A 21,201-nucleotide genomic window follows, 5' to 3' on the forward strand; every position below is an offset into this window, starting at 1 on the left:
ACACTGGCACTGCCTGCTCTCACTAGCCACTGATTAAGAGAAAACATAGCTAAATCTTAAGCATTTAAAAAGTTTAAAACTACTATTAAAAGTATAGGTCACTAACAAAAGTTATTACAATAGCTCATGTAATCCTAAAGCAGTTCTGCCAATCTACTGAATATTTACTGCTCCTTCCTGAGCACACACTGAGTCCGTGTGCCTGCGCCGTGACCCATCCCCAATCCTCCCCTCCTACCTCCAGGAGGGAATACGGGGAGTTCTCGCACAGGAATGTGTTTGCTGCACACTCCTTCCACGCCTGCACTTCGGCCACCAGGGCCTCCAGCCTGGGCAGGTAATCCAGGTGCACTGGGATGGACCGGCCTCTCGTGACGAGCTCCGCCAGCGTGTCCAGCACGGGCACACGGCCCCCGACCTGCCAGGTAGGAAATGAGGAAATGCTGGATGCACCCAAGACACAGCTTGTAAAAATGAACTTAATGCTCAGACAGCTCAGTGACCTGTATTATCAGTCCAACATTTGTGCTGCACTTAGTCATTGATTACCCAGACAAAACTAAGAACACATTTAGGGGCTGGGAAGCAAGAATACACTTGCCAAATGACCCTTTAAAAAGAAAACAGAACAAAACAAGAGTGCCAACAATATAAGCAGCCTCCCACTCACACACTTTGCATTCACAGCAGAAAACTGAAATAATTCTGAAATCATAAAATCATAGTTATTAACACTGAAAAAAGATCTCCAAGATCAATTTCAGTCATTAACCCAGCATTGTCAAAGCCACCACTAAACCATGTCCCCAAGAGTCACATCCCCATACCTTTTAAATCCCTCCAGGGATGGTCACTCTATGCTGGGCAGGCTGTGCCAGGGCCTGACCCCTCCTTTCAGTGAAGAAATTTTCCCCAATAGCCAACCTGACCCTCCCCAGGCACAACTTGAGGCAGTTTCCTCTCATCCTGTCCTTTGTTGCCTGGGAGAAACCTCTGATTCCCCCAGCTCCAGCCTCCTTTGAGGTACTGCAGGGAGCTACAGCACCAGAAGACAAGTGCCAGGTAAAGGGGGGGGGGGGGGAAACCACCTCCAGTATCCTGTGTGCCACTCGGGAGCAAGCTCTGGCCATTCCCTTGGCACCCCACACCTCGGGCAATGCAGGTACCACACACCCAGAAGTAAAGTAGCACAAGAAGTAATTCCAGAGGTAATTTCTAGAACAGGCAGTGATGCAGGACTGGGGAACTATTCACCAAAACAACCCCAGCATCTCTAGCAACTTCCAAGTCCAATTAATTTCTGGGCATAGGGCAGCAATATGGGATACACATCATAAAGTCACCCCTAGACAGACACCAAGAACTTCCTGCAAGCCACAGTGACCACAGGCATTTAACAAAACCTTCACAGAACTGAAGCAAGAATTCTTGGCACAGACAGAACTAGTTTCCCATATTCAAGAGGCAGAATTTTAGAGTCCAGAACAAGAAATTAGCAAATGCCAAGAAAAAAAAAATCACTCAAGTGCTTTCAAGACAGCCCTCAAGTGGAAGTTAGTATTACATGAATTTTATTCCTTCAAAATATTTAAGTATGGGAAAATTAGTTTTTTTAATAAAAGCTCAAAGTAACTTTTTATTAAAAGTCCAATTTAGGCCAGAGGGGCCTGAAAATACCCCTAAGTTAGATCAGAAAAAAAATGAAGACAAATGAAAATATTTGGCAACTTATACCAAAATGTGAAATCAGGGCTATCCCAGTGCCACCCTGGTCTGATCTGGGCAGTCCCACTGACCCCTGGCTTGAGCATTTGCAAGGCTGAGCCAGGAGCTACTTCTGTATCACCACTCTGTACCTCAGTGTAGTACACAAAAATGTGATTAACAGGGAGCTGTTACTGAGCAACTGAGTAAAAGTGACCTGAAGGTGAAGTTCCATAATGCAGTAACTTTTTAACTTTAGATTTTTGCTAATAGCTCTTTTATAGATTTTATTGCAGGCAGTTAGCTGCAAAGGTGAAGGAATACAGATCAGAAAGAGAAGCAGGAATCAGGGCAGGGAGTGTAACCAATGTCCCACAGCAGGTGCTCGGAATCAGTGTGACACCGGAGCACCCACGGGGTGTGGGGTGGCTCTGGTGACATGAGCAGGGTCACTGTCCCTCCCCAGCAGCCAGGCTCACGTACCTGCAGAGCCTCCACCTCCTGCAGCCAGTCCTTGGCCTTCTGCACTGCATCCTTCAGCGCTGCTCCATTCGGGAGGTAGGCTGGGATCTCCTCCAGTTCCTTCACTGCTGCTGCCAGGCTGCTCAGGGACTGCCGGGGCCTGGGGGAACACAACAGCCCAGAAGTGAGATGCTGCTTACTGAGGGGCTCTTCCACTCAGCTGGGTTATTAAAATCAGAGGGCCACACCAAATAATGATGTTATGTTCAGTACTGGCTGCACCCAGCAGAGCTGGGGTGTCAGGAGCAAGGCACATTTAGAAATATCTGTTTGCTTACTCTAGACTCCTGCTAGAAATATTCTCACATTTGGGCTTAAGGAAGGTTTACCTTCTATTAACTTTTGAATGACAAACACCCACCAAACCCCAGACCAGCACCAGCTGAGTCTGCATTGGAAGGTTAAAAACCTGAAATTGGGTTTTCTGTATTTCCCAGTTTGATTCTGAGGTTTTAGAGCGTTACGAACACAGCACAGCTCCCTATCAAATGTTAAACCCAAGCTTAGTCAGCAAAGTGCTGTATGAAGTTATCTTACAACACTGTGGTTAGTAGGGGGTAAGAAACACTCCAATACTCCAACTATGACAAAATTAAAAAAAAAAAAGAATCTTGAGGGAAGTTTGTGCCACCTTCCTAAATTTTAAGTACACCGTGTTCTTCCCTATTTTACTTTATAAATCAGAAGGTAAAAACCACAAGAAAATTTTTCTTAGTAAGGATGTATTTGGCTTGTTTCCTTCCTCCCTTCACCAACTAATCTGGAAAAATCTCCTCCTTGTTAGTTAGAAATAGTCCTACATGGATCCCTACGGACTATGAAATTTTACCCACTGGTGGTACCTATCTGAGCTTTATCTGGACATGTGTCCTCCAGCCTGACAGCGGGGAGGGGAAGGTGCAAAAGAAGCAAGAGGCATCTTAAACCTCTTCTGTGGCAAAAGGAGAATTTGCACAAGACGGCTGAGCAACACACTCACTGCAAGGCAACCGAGACACCTGAAACCACTCCATCCCTCACGCCCCTCCTCCAGCCCTGTCCCTTCTGGCTGCCACAAGCTTTGCCTTCATGCTGGGAACTGGATGAACAAAGGGGAGCCCCTCCAGAAGTCAAGGCATTTCCATCTGAAACAACTCACGGAACTACAAAATACAACACTAAGATTTAGCTCTACCTGGCCTTTATCAGGTTCCTGGCTTTGTCATCCCAGTGCTCGGACACGGTGAGGAGCTCCTGCAGCTTGGCCATCGCCTTCTCAACGGCCGGGTAGGGTGCCAGCCCCACCCCGGAGTCTATGAGGCGCCTCATGTCATCCAGAGTGAGGGAGCTCTGCTCTGAGCAGGCCAGGTGCACGTCCTCCAGCCAGCGGGCCTGCTCCAGCCGTGTCCGCAGCTCCGCCAGCTGCGGCAGGTCCACGTCGAAGTCGAAGCTGACGTCCAGCAGCTCCTGCAGCTCTGCAGCACTGGGCATCTCTTCGGAAAGGAGCTTTTGGCTTTGCTGTTGGAAAGCTTCCACACGGTCAAGGAGATCCTGAAATACACAAATGCAACAATAAATCAGATGAAAGTCCTCTGCTAAGTCACTTAACCATGGAAGCGCAGGGTTAACAACAGGAGCACAGGGTCCTGGCAAACCCCCCCCTGCAACACACACAGTGCACATGGCAAATTATCCCGAGGGCAGGAACACTGCAGTAGTGTCTTCAACACACAGTATTGGGCCAGCACCTTGTCATATGTAACATGGCCACAAGCTTGAGTATCCCAGAACAAGGCAATTCCAGTCCCAGAGGTGTCAGACAGAGGGCTGGAAGAACAGAAAGGATGTAAAGGGAAATTGAGTGTTCCCATGGGTGCTGCTGTCTGGCTTTGTTTTGGAATGGTTCAGGCAGCTGAGGAACAGCAAGGTGAGCATTATGAAGGCTCTGAAAAACACTGGGAAGGGCGCAGAGGTTCAGGGGTTCATTCCTGCTGTACTGCTAAGGCTTTTGAGCTGCACCCTATGGTCTCAGTGAGCCACAGGCATTTTACTCTCTCATGCAGGGAAACACCTTCTCTCTCTTCAGGCACTCAGCAGCTCATTACCCCAAAAGGTATCTCTGGGGCTGTTTGCACTTTCCCCAGGATAAAGCACAGTCATCCAGAGCAATCCCACAGTGAAGGCTGGGATTATTCTGTATGGAGCAACCTGCCAGTACTCCCAGTGCTGCCTGAAATGCTGTTCCTGCAGGAAGTTCTTCCCTCACAGCTGACACCTTGGCATTTTGCCAGTGAGGCTGTTTCCCAGGGTGGGCAACCTCCCCCAGCATGGAATAAAACATTTTTTAGAGACAGACTGAATTGTGAACCCATCTCCAGTAATGTTGGTCATTTATATTAATGGCCTAATTTGCACAACTACATATAATTGAGGCTTGTTGAGGATGATACAAAGGAACACCCCGACCATATGTGTTTGTTATTTTCCTGTTCAGGAATGCCAGATGGAGAGGAACTGTTTGCATGTCTGGCATTTCCAAATTTCTGCTTTTCAACCACCAAGAAAACTTCACAGCTTCAGTGCTATAAACAAATAACTGTAAATAGGACTGTATCAAATCTGATCCACACACTGCAGGGCTGATAAAGCTTCCAAAGCAGCAGTCAAAGCTGAGTTGAACTGGTTTATTCCCACTCATTTACATGGCACTGTCTGGTGTCTCAGTGCTGGGTGGATACTTGAGGCACAGTTCAAGAGCTGGACACAGCCATCTCCTGGTTTCAAGTGTCACGAATATGCAAAGCCCTTCTCCTTTAAGACAGGAATTGCAGATGCACAGATTTTTTTTAATTGCCCCTCAGTGTGATATGGAACATTTTGGCAAATTCTGAAACAAGATTTTGAATTGCTTTCAGTTTGCCTGAGGGCTGATCATCTGGGGAGCACAGAACCAGCACAGCTGGTGGTTGTGGGATTCACAGTGACCTGACTCCTGCCAGCAGCAGGTACTCTGATTTGGGCAGCCTGGGCTGGGTTTGGCTGGAGCTGTCTGTGGGGTTTCCTGGAATGTGGCTTGAGAGCACAAAGAGGGATCTAATTACAAGACTGAGAAAGCTGATTCTGGGTTAATGAAGGAAAGTGGTAAGAACGAGAGAGCTGTTCCTCAGAGCAGCGGGGAGTTTGAAGGCTCTCACATTAACCTGGCTTTACTCATAAGAGCAGACCAGTTAACTGACCCCAAACTCTTAACCTGTAGTTACCAAGGTCATCCTGCTCCTCCTCCTGCAATCCTTCATACAACATGAATGGTTTGATTTGCCTGTGCAGTATAAAACTCTGCTGACTACGAACAGCAGCTGCTCAGAGCTCCTTTCTTCAGCATCCCACGTGCACAAGTCAGCCCAGCCTGCCAGTGCCCAGGTATTAATTCTTGGAGCAAATAGTGACGTGGCAGATGAATGCAGTGCAAACCCATCACTCTGTAAATGCTCCTGGCTCCCTTCCCGAGGCTTTCCCAGGTTACCTTGAGCAGTGGTGTCTGGCTGAGGACACAGGGCAGGGCATAGAGCTGCCTCACGAACAGCCGCAGCTCGTTCACCGTCAGCTGGTTCTGACACTTCCCTCCCCCGGAGCGGTACCTGCAATGACACCGTTCAGCTTTCTTGGTTATCACTGAAAAACATAAAAACCAAACCTCTCAACATCGAGGCCAGGCTGGACAGGGCTTGGAGCAACCTGCTCTGGTGGAAGGTGTTCCTGCAGGGAGTGGAACAAGGTGAGCTTTAAGGTCCTTTCCCACCCAACCCATTCTGTGATTTTTTGATTGCCTGACATCTGCTTAGGATTTCGTGTCAGCCAGGCCTTCTTCAGGAATAAGAGAATATTCACAAGCACCCAAGCAGCCCAGGGCTCACACACATGGGAAACCTCAGTCTGCCACTGCAGAACGAGCTATTGTTGAAACACTCATATTAAACAGGATTCTGGAACAACTACTCAGCCTTGGAAGGGCACTGGTTATTATGGAAAAAAATTAAGCTTTTTTTCCAGAACACAAAGCAACTGTGGATAAACTATTCAGTTATGTTGCAGTAGCTATTGTAGTCAGCTCTGCCCATGCCCACACCAAAAGAGAACAAATCCCAGTTCTGAATGGGTTTTATATTGACAGGTTGTGTAGGCACTTCTGAAAAATCCTCTCTACACTGAAATCAGCGTTTTTATTTTTATCTAAAAGCTTTGTGTCAAATGAGTGGCTTATAAGTGTTAACAAATTGCCCAATATTAAAAGCTTTCTAAACTCAAGCCAGTATTAATGAGGTCTGAGAACCCTGAACAGAAAAGGAAAGAGATCCCTTACAATGCTGGCTCCAATTGAATCCACAGCATGTTATTTATACAAAAGAGGAGAACAGCCCAGCAGGATATGCCAGCATGACTGGAATGTGAACACTATAAAATAAATTTTAATTTACCATTCTGTGTTAAAAATAGGTATTTTTAACGGATACACAGGATCACACTGGGAGTTCCAAACCCCACAGCTGAACAATAAAATGAATTCAAAGTCTCAGGTACAACACAGGTTTCTTTACAGTCTGCTTTGTTCTACTGGTTTTTGAGGAAGCCCTACCGTATCTTCCAAGAAAAGGCACAAGTTTTGAAATACATAAATATTTATGTACATATACACACACATATCTAAATGGCAAAGCTGACACAAGATGTTTTGAAAACCAGAAAAACCACTGACAGAAGCCCAATCCTTGTCCATCCAGGGTTATTAATCACAAAGGTCTCCAAGCACAAATTCTCAGAGACTCTAAGGAACAGAGAAGGAAGGGGAAAGACAGGAAAAAACATGGCAACAGGGCAGGAACACTGTTGCCTTCCACTGCCAGGAGAATGAGGGCCACACTGGGCTCTGGCCCCATTCAGATGTTCACAGAACATCTCCCAACCAGCATCTATGAGGGTTTAATCCCTCAGTACCCAGAGGAAATAGGGATGTACAGCCTGTTTGCACCTCTTCAGGTACTGCAGAGAAGCTGGTGAGCAGGAGTCACAGGATTTACTATGATTTATTACCATCTCCCCTGGTCTTCTCCCCACCAACTGCTGTGTTTGCTGTACTGGAGGAGATCCTCCAGTGTCACTGACTGCTCTGACTGACAGGGATGGCCTTCCAACAGCAGAGGAGTCCCCGCATGCCTCTTCCAAACTCAGGATCAGACCAAAATGCTCAGTCCATAACGGAAAGTTTGCCAAAAGCACAAACCAAATTTTAGGCAGAATCCACAATCCTTCCTAACCAACACCTGGCACTCGGCGTGATGGAGGCTGTCCATCATCCTGCAGATGGGAGCTTCAGGCACATGAATCTGCATGTGATGTAACATGTATGAAGATTTTAAGCAGATAATTCTCTTCTTTATTTCTTCCTTCAGAAGTTATGAGCATCCCCCACTTCAATCTTGTAAGGAAAAAAAAATCAATTAACATGGGTTTTAAAACTTAAAAATTATGAAGACATGAAACTGGACTTTCTCCAGAAACATGCCAAAAAAGATCCAAGGAGAAATGGTGCAATAAGGACTAAAACCTCTTCTAGAGCAAGTAAGAATCTCAATGCAAGCACTGCCTTGACACTGTGTACAGCAGCAGCACTGGGTGAATTACTTCTCCCAGTCTGGGATGCTGCAGGAGCTGGCAGGCCCAGCTGTGAGGAAGGCTGGGAGCCTCTCATGCTCACAAAAGAACAGACCTAGTCAAGGAGATGAAGATAAAAATTGCTCCCAGCTCTCCTCAGGTCAAACAAAGTCAGGGACACATTCAGTGCAGGAAGGACTCATCTGGCACAGAGAAGCTGGGAATGGCCTGGCTGCTGCTCCCAGTTCAGCACTGGGAGACCTGAAAAGCACCAGTGATAGGAGAACACAGACTGGGGCTGCCAGAAGAAGAGATGGCTCAACACCAAATGAAGGAGGAGATCAGAAGTGGACAAGTCCTTTGATGATGGTGCCTCAAGTCTCTGGGCTGGAAATCCCTATCTGGCAGAAGTCATGCCTGTGAATTTCTCATTCCCTGTTGCAGTATTTTTATGTTGCTGTGACAGAGGCTTCATCCTCCTGTGTGTGCAAGACAGCAAAGGTGAATTTTTATCAAGTCCCTACTACAAAGACTTACACAGGGACCACCACAAAGGAAGACAAGAATCACATCTAAGTGTGGCAGCAGAACATTCCACCCCCAAAGTCCGTCCAAGCCAGCCTTCAGAGTACTGTAAGAACGCAGGAGTGATGAGCTACACAAGTCCTGGTGAGGCAGCTGCCATGCAGGAACCACACGTGTGCAGTTCTACTGATGCCATGAAGATTTTTTGCCTTTTCTTTTATACCCCTGTTATACCTTTTTTACAACTTCTGTATTCTCAGTGCTTTTTGCCTCCATTCTTGGACTTGTTTGTCAAGCTGAGAGACTGAACATTTTAGAAGCTTTGTAGCCAGGGATCAGTGTGCCCCAGACCCCAAGGTCCTCTCCAGAACACATTCTGTAAACCAAGATAGAACCATCCAGGGGAAGGTTCCTTGGGGAGGGGGGCTCACTTGAGCCTCTCACTGGGGAATCTTTGATAGATCTGCTAATTAGTAACACCTAGAATGTGATACCAGATCTTTTGGGGTGTGCATTTTGCAGGGTTCATTTCAGTGCATACGACCTGGACGTGTGCACCTAAGGATCCTTAAAAAAAATACCAAGGTAAAATCCCTTTTCCCCTTCTAAACATGTATGACTCTTGATTTTAAGACCAGGAAAAGGCATCACTACCAGCACAAAAGGCAACTGCTCTAATAAACACCATGTTGTTCAAAGAAGCAGAAATGAGTGAAAATTCTCCAGATGGGACAAATGACAATTTTTTACGAAGTAATTCACATGTAAGATTGTTGGACATGAGCAATACTGTCCTCCACATACATAAACCCAACATTTTCTTAGAAACCACCATCCCACAAGGCTCAGTGTACCCATGGTGAGTCTGGGTGCCCTGATCAATAGGCAGGGTTAGATGGGACAGTGGGAAGGAATTCTTCCCTGTGAGGGTGGTGAGGCCTCGGCACAGGCTGCCCTGAGAAGCTGTGCCTGTCCCATCCCTGGAAGAGTCCAAGGCCAGGTAGGACAGGGCTTGGAGCAATCTGGGACAGTGGAAGGTGTCCCTGGCCATGGCAGGGGGTGGGAATGGGATAAGTCCCTTCCAACCCAAACCAGTCTGGGATCTATGGGTGAAGAATGACACAACAGAAGATGACAATTCATGAGTCCTAAGAGAAAGGCTCTTACATCAATACAGGCATAACTAGATTTGTGAAATGAGGAGAACTGGCCTTGGCCTTCTGTTCTGGCTCTTTTCAACTCATTTCAGACACAGAGTGCCAGCGAGACCAGGCAGGCAGTTCACAAAGAACATGTTACCCAAACTCTGCCCTATCCTCAAATCCCCTGAGCAAATAACCCGTCTAAAAGATTCAATGTAAAGAGCAAGTATTTTTTCAGAGCTCTTGTACAACATTCCCACCAGCAGCAGCTCAGGGAGTTAAGGCACTTTGTTTTTCCACAACACAGAGGGTAATGAACACAATACCACCTGTACTCTGGACAGTTTTACAGTGCCCACAGCACAAAGACAAGGGGACTGTATCCTGCAGAGTGGTACTTTGTCTGGACATACCACACCCTTTTTTCCTTTTCAGCGAACACTGGAATGAATTTACAGATTAACTGTCAAACACAGAGAAAGAAGAGATTTGAAAACCAAGGATGTTTAACTTATTATATGTAGTAAAACTGAATCTCCCTGTCAAAGATGGCTCTGCTGAGGAGACAAAGATTCTTTTAATTTTTCAGTCTTGCAGAGCACTAGCATCCGTCACTGGCTACTGACATCCATCTCTAGTGCCCCAATTTTGCTGCAGCCATGGAGTGGTACTTACCTGGTCTGTCTCTTGCCATTCAACAGCTGCTGGGCCACCGAGGCACACTTGTCTGCGTCCTGCGTCACCAGCCGGAGGTGTCGCAGCAGGTCGTTGTCTGGGAACTTTTTCATTTCTGATTCTTCTATCAAAGCCTTAAAACTGATGAGACCTGTTGGAAAAGACATTAAGTTAGGAAGTCTCCCTTTGTGATGCATTTTCCATGGTAAAGCTTAGAAACACAACCTGTTAAATGTATTTCTATTTCTACTTCAGCTATATTTTGTGTCGAAGTGATTTAGTCTTGTCACAGAGCTTAGCATCATTTCTGGGACTGTAACAGCTCAAATATTTACTTAAAAACATGAAGCAATAAATGATTTGATTTGATTGTCACATAAGAAAAAAGTTGCTACGGTTCAGAAACTAAAAACTGAAAAGAACAGCCCTTTTGAATTATGTGCTATAGGCAGCAGGTAAGATACTCACTTTTTTTGTTGTTGATCTTTGCCTCCAGGGCCTCGTTGACGTTGGAAGCCCACTCGTTGTAGGACTCCGCGCGCATCTTCAGCGCGTTCATCATCGGGTACAGCTCCTCCAGGGTGTAGCGGTACCTACGGGCAGCACACACCTCAAACCTCCAGCAACACTGCGGGGCAGCAGGAGGGTGGAAGGAGGGGCACCAACATGAGGACCCAGGTTGGATGGGGCTTGGAGCAACCTGGACTACTGGAAGGTGTCCCTGCCCATGGCATGGATGGAATGAGATGAGCTTTAAGGTCCCTTCCAGCCCCAAATCATTTTGTACTTCTAAGATGTGTTGGCCCATACAACAGAGAAATAAGATGCTGTGCACTCAGGGTTAAACAATTAAGACCATACAACCACACCATGTTCCTTTTGAGACAGTTTCATTGCTGCAATTGCTTGAAAAGGCAAATTCTGCAGGACAATTACAGAATTGTGAAACTGTCTTAGAGCAAGCTACATTCATACAGGACAAAAACGTACTAAACAGCACGGGAAAGTTAACAACGGGAAGGAAAAGCTCCAAACAGCAAAACAATACTCCTTGGCAAGGACTGGATCTAAGGGACAATGACCTGGTTGCTATAAATAAAAATGCAAACTAACTTAGCCAGCAATTTTTGCCATTATAGAGCAAGAAGAGCTGAATGCTGAAGAGGCTTTGTGTGTGAGCACAAAACAGTCCCATTGTTGTGGGGGCACTGGATTTGCAAAGGGCTGAAACAGAAACAGAGACCAGCCCCACTGGCAGCAGAGATTACCAAACCACAGTATCTGCACAGACAATACTACCTCCAGATCATGGTGTTAATTACTACCTCAAGCTTACCCCAGTTTGTATTTGTAGGTGGGACAGGAGCAGAGGTCCTCGACATGGTACAAGCACACCAACAACCCAGGTTTGCAGGGACAATAAACTGCTGACATGAAGCAGGTGGTTTTACACTTCAGGCACTGTCGCTCATCATCAGGGAACAGCTCAAACGTCACCCTCTCTGAGTCAGTCACTCCCTGCAAGAGTGTTACACCAAAGCCTAATGAAGAAGTGACTGTTACAAAGAGGTGGTTATTCCAAGCTAAAACATCAGAAGGTAAATTTATCGAAAGAACAATGAAGTTTAGATATAAGATATTAAAGCCAGGTAGACAGAAATCTTGGTTAATGAAAAATCAGCTTTTCTGACCATATTACTGAAAGTACAAATATTACCTTAAAAGTGACATTCTGAACAACATTAAAGGGCAGGTACTAAAATAAGGTGCATGATCAATGATTCTTTACCCAGGCAGTCCTCTGAAATCCACAACTTAGGAAGGGACTATGTACCTCTAAGCCTCTGACACTCCAGTACAAAACCAGCATGTTCTCATATCACTGTTTCAACTGTTACTTCATTCATTATAATGAATTCCATCTCTCAAAATGTTCAAGGTCAGGTTGGATAGGGCTGGGAACAACCTGGTCTAGTGGAAAACGTCCCTGCCCATGGCAGGGGATGAAACAAGATGACCTTTAAAGTCCCTTCCCACCCAAACCATTATTTCCTACAACTCACCAGTTTATCAACCTTCTCACGTAACCTCTTCTCCTCTTCAATCATAATAGCCATGTCTTTCTGGACTGTAGATGCCACCACAACGTCCAGGACATCTGCTTTGGAAGCCATTTTACAGATCATCTCGTCGTGGGAGAAGACGCAGTAGCGGTTGAGCAGCCGGTAATGCTCCACGCACTGCCGGCCCAGGGGCAGCTGCGGGGCAGACACGGCATCAGGGGGTGCACTTGGGCAACGACAACAAGGCACTAACTCTGCGTGCTACTAACCAAAACCTGCCCCAAGGAAAGGCCAAGACAAACCCTTCTAGCAACAATATTCATACTTTGGAGTGTAAAACTAGAGAAATCAAGATCCCGAGTTGCGCACGACAGGGATGCTCATGGCTCTTTCCCAGTGGACTCTGTGGGTGTGAGCAGCGTAGCTGGGGGAGGTGCTCTCTCTTGTAGAGGTTGTAATTAAGGGCTACTAAATCACTAACCAAAGTGGGCTCAGGTAGATCCAAGATAAAAATGCACTGAAGCCAAAAAAGCATCAGGACAAGTACGTAAACCTGGCCTGTTTCCACCACTCGAGGGATGCCCCATCCCACGCAGGTGCAGGGCACCCTGGGCCTTCTCCCTGACATGAACTGTGCTGCAGCACAAGAAACTGCTGGCTCAGGGACCACTGACACCCCTAAATGGCTGCAGGCAGAGCAGCCTGAGCTGGGCAGGTCACTCAGCTCTATTTTAAGGCCAGGCAGACAGTGATGCTCAGGGTACAACGAGGTTATGTGTTGGGTCCAGTGTGAAACTCATGGAAGGGGGAAAACCAAACCAAACCAACTGACATGTGAGCACAGTCAAGTGCAGAAAACTTTCTTGCAAGATTAGTCATCTCCCAAGTAACGTTTCTTACATCTACCAACCCTTTTAGTTGGGCTTTGTAGATACAAAAATGCTGCTAGCAAGGATTTTCTTGCTATTTTCTAAGCCCGTGAGAGACTTTTCTCTCTCACAGAAGAGGTAGCAGGGTATGTAAACAACCAAACACCTGCAGTCTTGAAAAGTCTTGTTTATGGTACAGTAGAAAAATATTTTGACAGTGGATGTTTGAGGATTTTAGCCAATCACCCCCAAGGAGTGGCTGATCCTTTGTCCAATTAGACTATGAAGAAAAAAGCCTACAAAAGAGTTTGTAAAATAATTAAATGAATAAATCTTGCTGCACAATTCCTGCCTGCTGGATCTTCTCTCCTCCTCCTCCCTATGGCTGCAGGACACGGTGATACCCCCTAGGGTCCAGGCCTGCGGTAATAGGGCTACACTTACAAATAGACAAGACCTTTTGGGGAAAAAAAAATCACAAGAGAAGTAATTTGAAATATCAGAAGCTTCAAAGAGTCTTTGTGAGATCAGATAGCACTGTGTGTCTGAGTCATTTGCTGTGAAGGTAAAAGTACTTGTAACTTTGGAGCAACTGTCCTCCATTCATGTTTATTTTAAAGAAGACAGAGAACTTACTCAATAACTCTAACCTAATAGCTGTGTGTCCATCTCTGCTGGGTCAGTGAGCTGAGGGAAGCTTACTGGGAATGATGTACTGCTCTGTAAACCTTCCACTTGAACTTGAGAACTTTCTGCTCTCTTCTCATTAAGGTGTTCTTCCCTAAAAACCGAGAGCACCTCTGCTATCCAAGAGGACGCTCTCATGTGAAATGCAATTCCTATTTTTTTTCCCCCACAAGAGGACTATCAATGTCTTTAACTATTATTAGCATGTGTTGTTGCATGTATCATTTGACTTTACCACAGAGGCCAAAGCAGAAAAGATATCCAAGCTGGATTTGGTTTGCAGCTGCAGGAAGTACCTCTTAGAGAATTCCCAGTGCAATAAATTAGGAAATTCCATTCCAGCTTTTGATTTGAAATGGAACTCGGGGACACAAAAATGAGCAAACTCCAGTAGCACTGGTGCATCTCATACTCCAGGCACACATGGGACTGTGCTGCAAAAGCTACATCAGCCCTAATGTATAATTCCAAACCAAATCCTCTGAACCAGAGGAAGCCCCCAGTTCAGTGCATGACAAACCCTTTCAGCAAACACCATGCTGCCAGTAACAGGCTCCTTCTGATCTGTGGCCTAGCCTTGTGCATCAGCGATAAATCAGAGCTGTACCCCAGCTAGGAACAGCTTTGGAACTGCTCACTTAGGGGAAAACTGGTTTGGAACGTACCCAATCGACGGTGCAGAAGTTCACAGCTTCAGCAAAGTTGAAGCCCTGGTTGAAGCCGCTGTGATAAGCTCTGGGAAAGGTGATCACAAACTCCCCAGCACACTGGTTGGTTCGGTACACCTGGGGGGACAGACAGGCCAGCGTCAGCTCACAGCCAAACACCGCTGGCGGCTGCACGGAGAACATGGATTTCCAACTCGCAGTAACTTCGGTGAGGACTTCTGAGAGTTTGAAACCATAAGCCCAAGAATTACAAGTGGCAGCTGATAAAGTGCCATGTAAAACCCCAGAAAGCCAAGGGTTCCACTCAGCCACACCCCACTCTGAACAGTTCTAGGTTGGCTGCCTGGGCCTTGTGCTCCTCACACCTCAGGGTTAGGGTCAACACAGATCCAGCTCTCTCCAATGTGCAGCTGAAGGGGAAGAGAAATTGGGAACCTTAAAGTACATACTGTTGTTCATCTAAGACTGTTGGGGCTATACAGTCAGCATGAAAGCAGGTAGGTCTCTTCCTGCATCCTTCCATTTTGGAGGCTACCAAATCATAGGAGACACCACAAATTTTGCTACTTTTTCCAGATTTTCCTTCAAGTCCCAAGGCCAGCTCATCAAAAGCCAATTAAGTTGTAAAGGGACATAATTCCCATGAATAATCTAGTATGGAATAAGATGAAATCTGATGAAAAAATGTTTTTTAAATACCTAAGGACTTATCCAGGAAAAATAAGAGGATGTGGATGACAAATAAAGGAAGAATGGGGTTTGGGCCCTTGACAGAAACTCTGTGCCAAAAAAACAATGTCTGACTGAACAGACATACAAGAGCTCCTGCCATTGTTCCAAAGGTAAAGCCTAAACCTTCCAGCTGAGACACAGAAATAGAAATATCCAAGATGGATCTCCAGAGAAGAGTCTGCCAGTCGATTCCAAAGGCAACAATTCCATTGCCCATCTGTTCACACTGGCACATTTTACTGGATAAGGAAGATGCAACACACATGGAAACCACCACACCACCTCTGTAATAAAAGTGGCTTCAATTATCAGCTTTAAGTAGCGTTCCACTCAAAGAGGGTTGGGTTGGGGGAGTAGCACAGGAGTCCGACACATACAGGCACCCCGTGGGCCATCAAAGTGTTCGGGTTCATTATGGTGACAAGTTGGTGCAAGAGATCTGGCTGGGACTCAAATAGCTCTGGAGCAAGTTTCTTCATTACATCCTCCAGCTGCTCAGCTGCGTACCCTGGGGCTCCATACCACGTTTTAGGCTCCCCCCTGCAAGATTATTAAAAAAAGTTAAATATAAGCAAACTTTAAGTTACATTTTTAGTCTTCTGCTTTAAAATACACCATGTCAAAGGAAGGGCATATCACCAGGAAGGAATGCAAAGGTTCTGTACCTTCCTGAATCTTCACATTTTACACAGGTCCCTCTTCTCCAGACCTGTTTTTAACTGCCTACACTTCTGAGCAGGTACTTCAAATATTCTGGGGGAGGGAGAAAAAGTCTGACGAAGTCCTCAGTGAAGTTCTGCTGATTCCAGCACAACTTCAAAACATAAGCTGCCTGTCTTTTCCCATGAACACAAACTCCCTCTTGGGTCCAACAACCAAAGCCAGTTCTTTCTGTCTTACGTGTAACTGCCATAAAAGCAACACATAGGAAGTAGAAATCAAACTTCCAAATTATGCGAGACTTCAAGGAGAAAAAAAAAAAAAAAATCCATATCCAGAGTAGGAACAAAGAACTTTCTGCACCGGCTTAACCCAGTGCAAGCCAGCTGAGAGAATTAAGGGGATGCAGATGTGTTCCAGCAGATACTGTTTCAAGCTTACACTGACACTGGCTCAGTGCAGCACTAAGATGAAAATGCCTCCAGGGCCTTATAAAGAATGAGTTTAGAAAAGGTATTTAGAAGGGAAAACAGACAGATCACCTTATTCCAAGACTTCTGAAGAGTTGGCAGACTAAAACTGACCCAACAGTGTTCTTTTCTTCCATCAATCATTAAACAATTGGGAGGATTCCAAAAGAAAAGAGTGCAGTGTGAATCCAGAAGCCTATTCCTCATCCCTAGGAGCTCATTCCTGTACTCACACAGTCCCTGGGACAGGGGAAGAGGGCAGCCAGCAGGATGGACTATGGAGGGGCAGTCACACACAAGGTATCACAAGTTGTTACAGAGTATTGAATGACTTTGCAGCCTTGAACCTGGCCATCATCCTGGGACAACTCTGCAGCCTTGGACCTGGTCATCATCCCAGAACAACTCTAGGAATCCAGGAAGACCAGCCACAGATGCAACTAAAAACCATCCTGTGTCTGGACTGGGCTAGTCAAGAGTTCTGCTCCCTGACAGGTGCCAGCACCAAGGAATGGGTGACAGATAAGAACTGTGCTAAACTTGGAGCAGGATACTGGAACTGGGGGTCTCTGGACCTCAGGGGAACAAGCAACAGACAGTTCTAATGCAGGTGTTGAGGTGCCAGCAGCCTGAGGGAGCAGCAGTGGAGGTCACAGGCCTTTCTGCTCTGCCTCCTGACTGCTCCAATCCCTGCCTGTAGAAATACTAGCAGCAGTGATGGCTGTTCTTCCTCTGTTCAGGACTGACACCTTATTTATTTCCAAGCATCTTTAGAATCAAGGATTTGGGGCTTTTTTCCCTTTTACCATTTCTAGAACTAACATAGGACTCAGAGTTCTGTAGAAGGACTATTGTCTTCAACCCTGGGAAAGCTCTGCTGCTGCAGCCTGGGTCACTTGGGATAAGCTGCTCACAACACTGCACCAGGACACAGGCTCCTCCAAGGCCCATGGGAATGCTGGACACACCATCCCTAGGACTCTCCCAAGAACCACTCCTGCCTTTTGGAGTCTTTTCAGAGTTTGGAGCACTGTCTCTGCAGAAGCAGGTTATTCAGACTGCTCTGGCCAAGAACAGCTTTAACCTCAATTGCACACTGCTTTCCAATGCAGACTTAAACTTCTGCATTGAAGGGAAATAAGGAAGAATATCTGCAAGTGAAAAGACATCAAGGACTCTCCAGCTGGAGGATAAATAAATTGAAAGCAAGTCAGGCAACTTTCACACGTGTCTGGATGTAGCATGTGTGTGCACATGTACATGTATGGACTGACACCTTTCTGCCCTTCTGCAGACAAAACTGTAATTGGGGGCACACTATGGAGGACAGAAAGCCATTCTAAGAACAGGGAAACTCTCCTAGAGAAATGAAATCTGTACTGCAAGCTCCTCTCCCACCCACAGTTTTCAGTCTGACTGAAGACTCAGACAATGAGGAAAAAAAAAAAAGGCAGCAACACATGACAAGAAAGATCATTTTTACCATGTAATCCTGTCACTCCTTCACTCACCCTCACTCAAACATTTGTTTTCGTAACAGTAAGCACCATGAAAGCAAGTGAATTAAGTCACTGGCTCTTGGGCTGCACTGCAGCAGCTGCTGTTTCAAGGAGCAGCAACTGAACAAACAACCAAAAGGGACCCACTGAACAGCAGCTGAGATGTGGTTTTACCATTCTGCTTGAATACTCATATGAAGTAGGAAAGAGAAAAAGCTTGACAGGTTTCAGGAAGAGTGACAACATAATCCAGACTCCAGAAAAGATGTTGCAAGGTGAGAAGTTCAAGAAGCTCAGTCTATTTAAAATATCAAAGAGATGGCAAAGATCTGTCCTGATTACAGCTGACAAGTGTTGGCTTGATGAGAGGATTTATGACAGCATGATCCATCTAACAGACAAAACGTGCCGGAACTGAGTTGTTAGCTGAAGTTGGATGATTTTTAAAAGAAAACTCACATGGTTTTTAGTTTACATTGAGTATAATAAAACATTTGATGGAGTATCTGCTGCATCTCTCATGGATTTTTAAAAACTGGGAATGGATGTCTCTTTCCAAAATATGACCTCTTGTCCAAAAGTAAATCAATGTAGGAATTACACTGTCAGATTTGACCCTGCTGCAACAGGACAGCAATGGTTACTCCTGCTGAGCTCTGTGAATCTGCTTTTAGTCCACTAATTAAGGGCAATAGGGAAGGAAAGGGAGAGTGTTTCCTAGACTGGGTTTATTCCTCAAACTCACCAATGCAGATAGTTAATGGAATAGCTCCAATGGTCTTCTATATGCCAACAAAATGAGGAAAAGCACATTCCTACGTACAGCCAGGGCAATTTCATCCCACAGATGTCTGCAGTGATGTGAGCAAGCACAGACTGCTCCATCACAGGCATGTTGTTTAAATTCCAGCCACTATCAAGGTATTCCTGAAAATTGAACAGAATGGTCACAGGTTTATACAACAGGAAGTGAAAAACCCAGGAAGATAAAAGTGCTAAAGAGCAATAGAAGAAAAGCACTTTCCTCAACTGAGGAATATATGAAACAGGTTAATGACTCAAAGACTAAACCCCACATTGTCTTTGCCTGTTTAACAACCCTGCCCTGACCTGCTTTGTTAAAATGAGACCTTTATTTGGTTTAGAAGTCATTTATTAACTACTAGAATAAACCTGTGGCTTTGAATGGCTGATCACAACAAGTTTTATTTATTCAAAACCCCAGTGTAGTTCTCTTCTTCAAATACTCTGCCAGATACACAAAACAAGCACTTTGCAACCCAGTTCCATTACTGTGCTTTGAACCAAGGAGTTATTAAATGTAAAACTGCAATAAAAATGTTCACAGTGAACTCAAAGACCTACCTCTTCTTCTGGTCTAACTTTAAACTTCCCACCTCTAACTGGGAAGCCACTGCCAAACTCCTTTGAAGCAATGTCAGCTCCATATTCTACTGTCACATCCTCTTCAATGGTACTGACAAGTCTCCAGAATTCTTTTTCAACCAGCTCAGTGGGGACCATCTAGGTATGAGAAGAAAAGGGAGCATGTACTGAGGAATCAGTAGATAAGCATGTGCATCAAAGCTGTCTCAGGGAGGAATCTCCATTAGCTTGAAGCTTTTCCCCACTTTAAAATTGTTTCAACAAGAGAAAAACAACTGCAGCAGAGATGTAGTTCCAGGAGATGCTGCTGCCCTGTTCTCTCAGAAGTGGCTGACAGTCACAGTTCTCTTCCCTACAGACACTTCTGAAGTGGGAAAAAACCAAATAGAAACACGAGCAGCTGGTGGAGCGAGAAACCACGACACCAGCAAGAACCAGGATTCGCTGACGTAAATGAGAACTTCTGATTTGGGATTTCAGCCCATTCAAAACCAGAGTCCCTCCCTTCCTCCCTCCCCAGAGTTATCTATTTTAACTAACCACACAAAGTGAACTCTACACAACATCAGGATAAAGCAGGAACATACGTGTACTGGCATGTTAAAATAGTCTGACTTGAAGGCATCTGCCATTTCCCCGAACGTGCGGAGGGTGTAGTCTCGTGCTGCTTGTTCAAACCCAAAGGCTTCTTGAGGCTTGTTACACTCCTGCAAGTGAAAAGGTAACAGTTTCTATAACATATTAACACAACACTGTGCTCACATTTACACAAATGGACTCCTGTAACGGCTTCTGAGGGGTAAGAAGGCAGGACACCACTGAAATGAAAACACTGTCCCAAAGGGCAGTCAGAAGAAGAAATTCTGCTTGATTCACCAAATCACAATTTTTATTTATAGATCTGCATAAACATTAATGAATTAATATGCCTAATTTCTCCTTACTCTAATAGAGCTAAGCAGGACAAGATCCATAAACCACTACACTGAAGCACCCAGTGAAACTCCAATTTTAAGTACAGAGAAAAGGTGTCAGCTAAAATCCAGAATGTTTTTCAAAGACACACCAATTTTTGGCTCAAACAATAAGTTTCAGCTTTGCAATATGAAGCATGGCTAGTCTTCATTTTAGCTTTACCTCTATCACCTTGTTTACACAACCTTAAATAACAAAAAATTATATTTTCTATTCCTGTGATCAGTTTAAAAGAAACCACGAAATACATATTAGCCTTAAGCCTAACTGCAGTGATTTGTCAGATTACCTGAGCCAGACACTGGGGACACCTCCAGTCCCCTTTGGGAACATCATGGAGGGGTGGAATTAAACAGAAGGTGTGGTAACTGTCATCACAGCCATCACACAGCAGGAGTCGGTCCTCGTCGTTCCCGCTGCCACACAGGAGACACACATACAAATCCACCTGCAACACAAAATCCCACAGTGGGAATGGGAGCACTGAAGGTAACTCAGGGTGAAAGCAGTTTGGAAACTCTCATCTGGGACACTTCCCAAAGCTTATTTTTACCTTAGCTCTGCAATGGAAATGAGACAAACACACCCTGAATATTCTTTGAACAGTTTGAATACCTCCCTCTGTAATTTAAGAAAAGACCACAAGAGCTGCAAGCCCTTCCATGCGTTTTTTTTTCCCAAATGCCAGAAGACTTGACCAAGTGCCAGGATAGCTCCCATCAGCAGCACTGTGGCCTTGGCAGGCATAACGCAACACCTGCTGGGGGCTCACAAACCCTTTTCCCACGTGCAGCCTCAGGTGTTTCATTCCCCTCTGAGACCAACTGCATTGGAAGACAGAAATCTGGAGAGAAAGGGGCTCCTGTTGCTGGGAGTGCTCCTTGTTTTCCCCAGAGAAGGCACCAGAGCAGAGCTTTGGGTAGGGGGGCAGCTCTTAATTCTGGTAGAGCAGCTCCCAAGCCCCAAGGAACAGGCACAGGCACTCCAACCTGGGAT

The 21,201-nt window shown here is 45.5% G+C and overlaps 1 protein-coding gene across 1 annotated transcript in view; it reads right to left on the reverse strand.

Moving 5' to 3' along the window:
- KDM5B (lysine demethylase 5B) overlaps positions 1-21,201 on the reverse strand; it is a 56,027-nt gene that overhangs the window by 8,874 nt on the left and 25,952 nt on the right. Inside the window, exons 8-21 of the mRNA XM_068995651.1 lie at positions 20,495-20,653; positions 19,818-19,937; positions 19,210-19,368; positions 18,590-18,771; positions 15,593-15,755; positions 14,481-14,600; positions 12,260-12,454; positions 11,533-11,714; positions 10,665-10,789; positions 10,197-10,347; positions 5,729-5,843; positions 3,401-3,756; positions 2,188-2,326; positions 239-418 (exon numbers count right to left, since the gene is read on the reverse strand). Of these exons, the coding sequence (XP_068851752.1) occupies positions 239-418; positions 2,188-2,326; positions 3,401-3,756; positions 5,729-5,843; positions 10,197-10,347; positions 10,665-10,789; positions 11,533-11,714; positions 12,260-12,454; positions 14,481-14,600; positions 15,593-15,755; positions 18,590-18,771; positions 19,210-19,368; positions 19,818-19,937; positions 20,495-20,653 (2,346 nt within the window). The remainder of the gene's footprint in view (positions 1-238; positions 419-2,187; positions 2,327-3,400; positions 3,757-5,728; positions 5,844-10,196; positions 10,348-10,664; positions 10,790-11,532; positions 11,715-12,259; positions 12,455-14,480; positions 14,601-15,592; positions 15,756-18,589; positions 18,772-19,209; positions 19,369-19,817; positions 19,938-20,494; positions 20,654-21,201) is intronic.

The sequence above is a fragment of the Aphelocoma coerulescens genome, chromosome 26 (genome assembly GCF_041296385.1).
Source record: "Aphelocoma coerulescens isolate FSJ_1873_10779 chromosome 26, UR_Acoe_1.0, whole genome shotgun sequence".
NCBI lineage: Eukaryota > Metazoa > Chordata > Aves > Passeriformes > Corvidae > Aphelocoma > Aphelocoma coerulescens.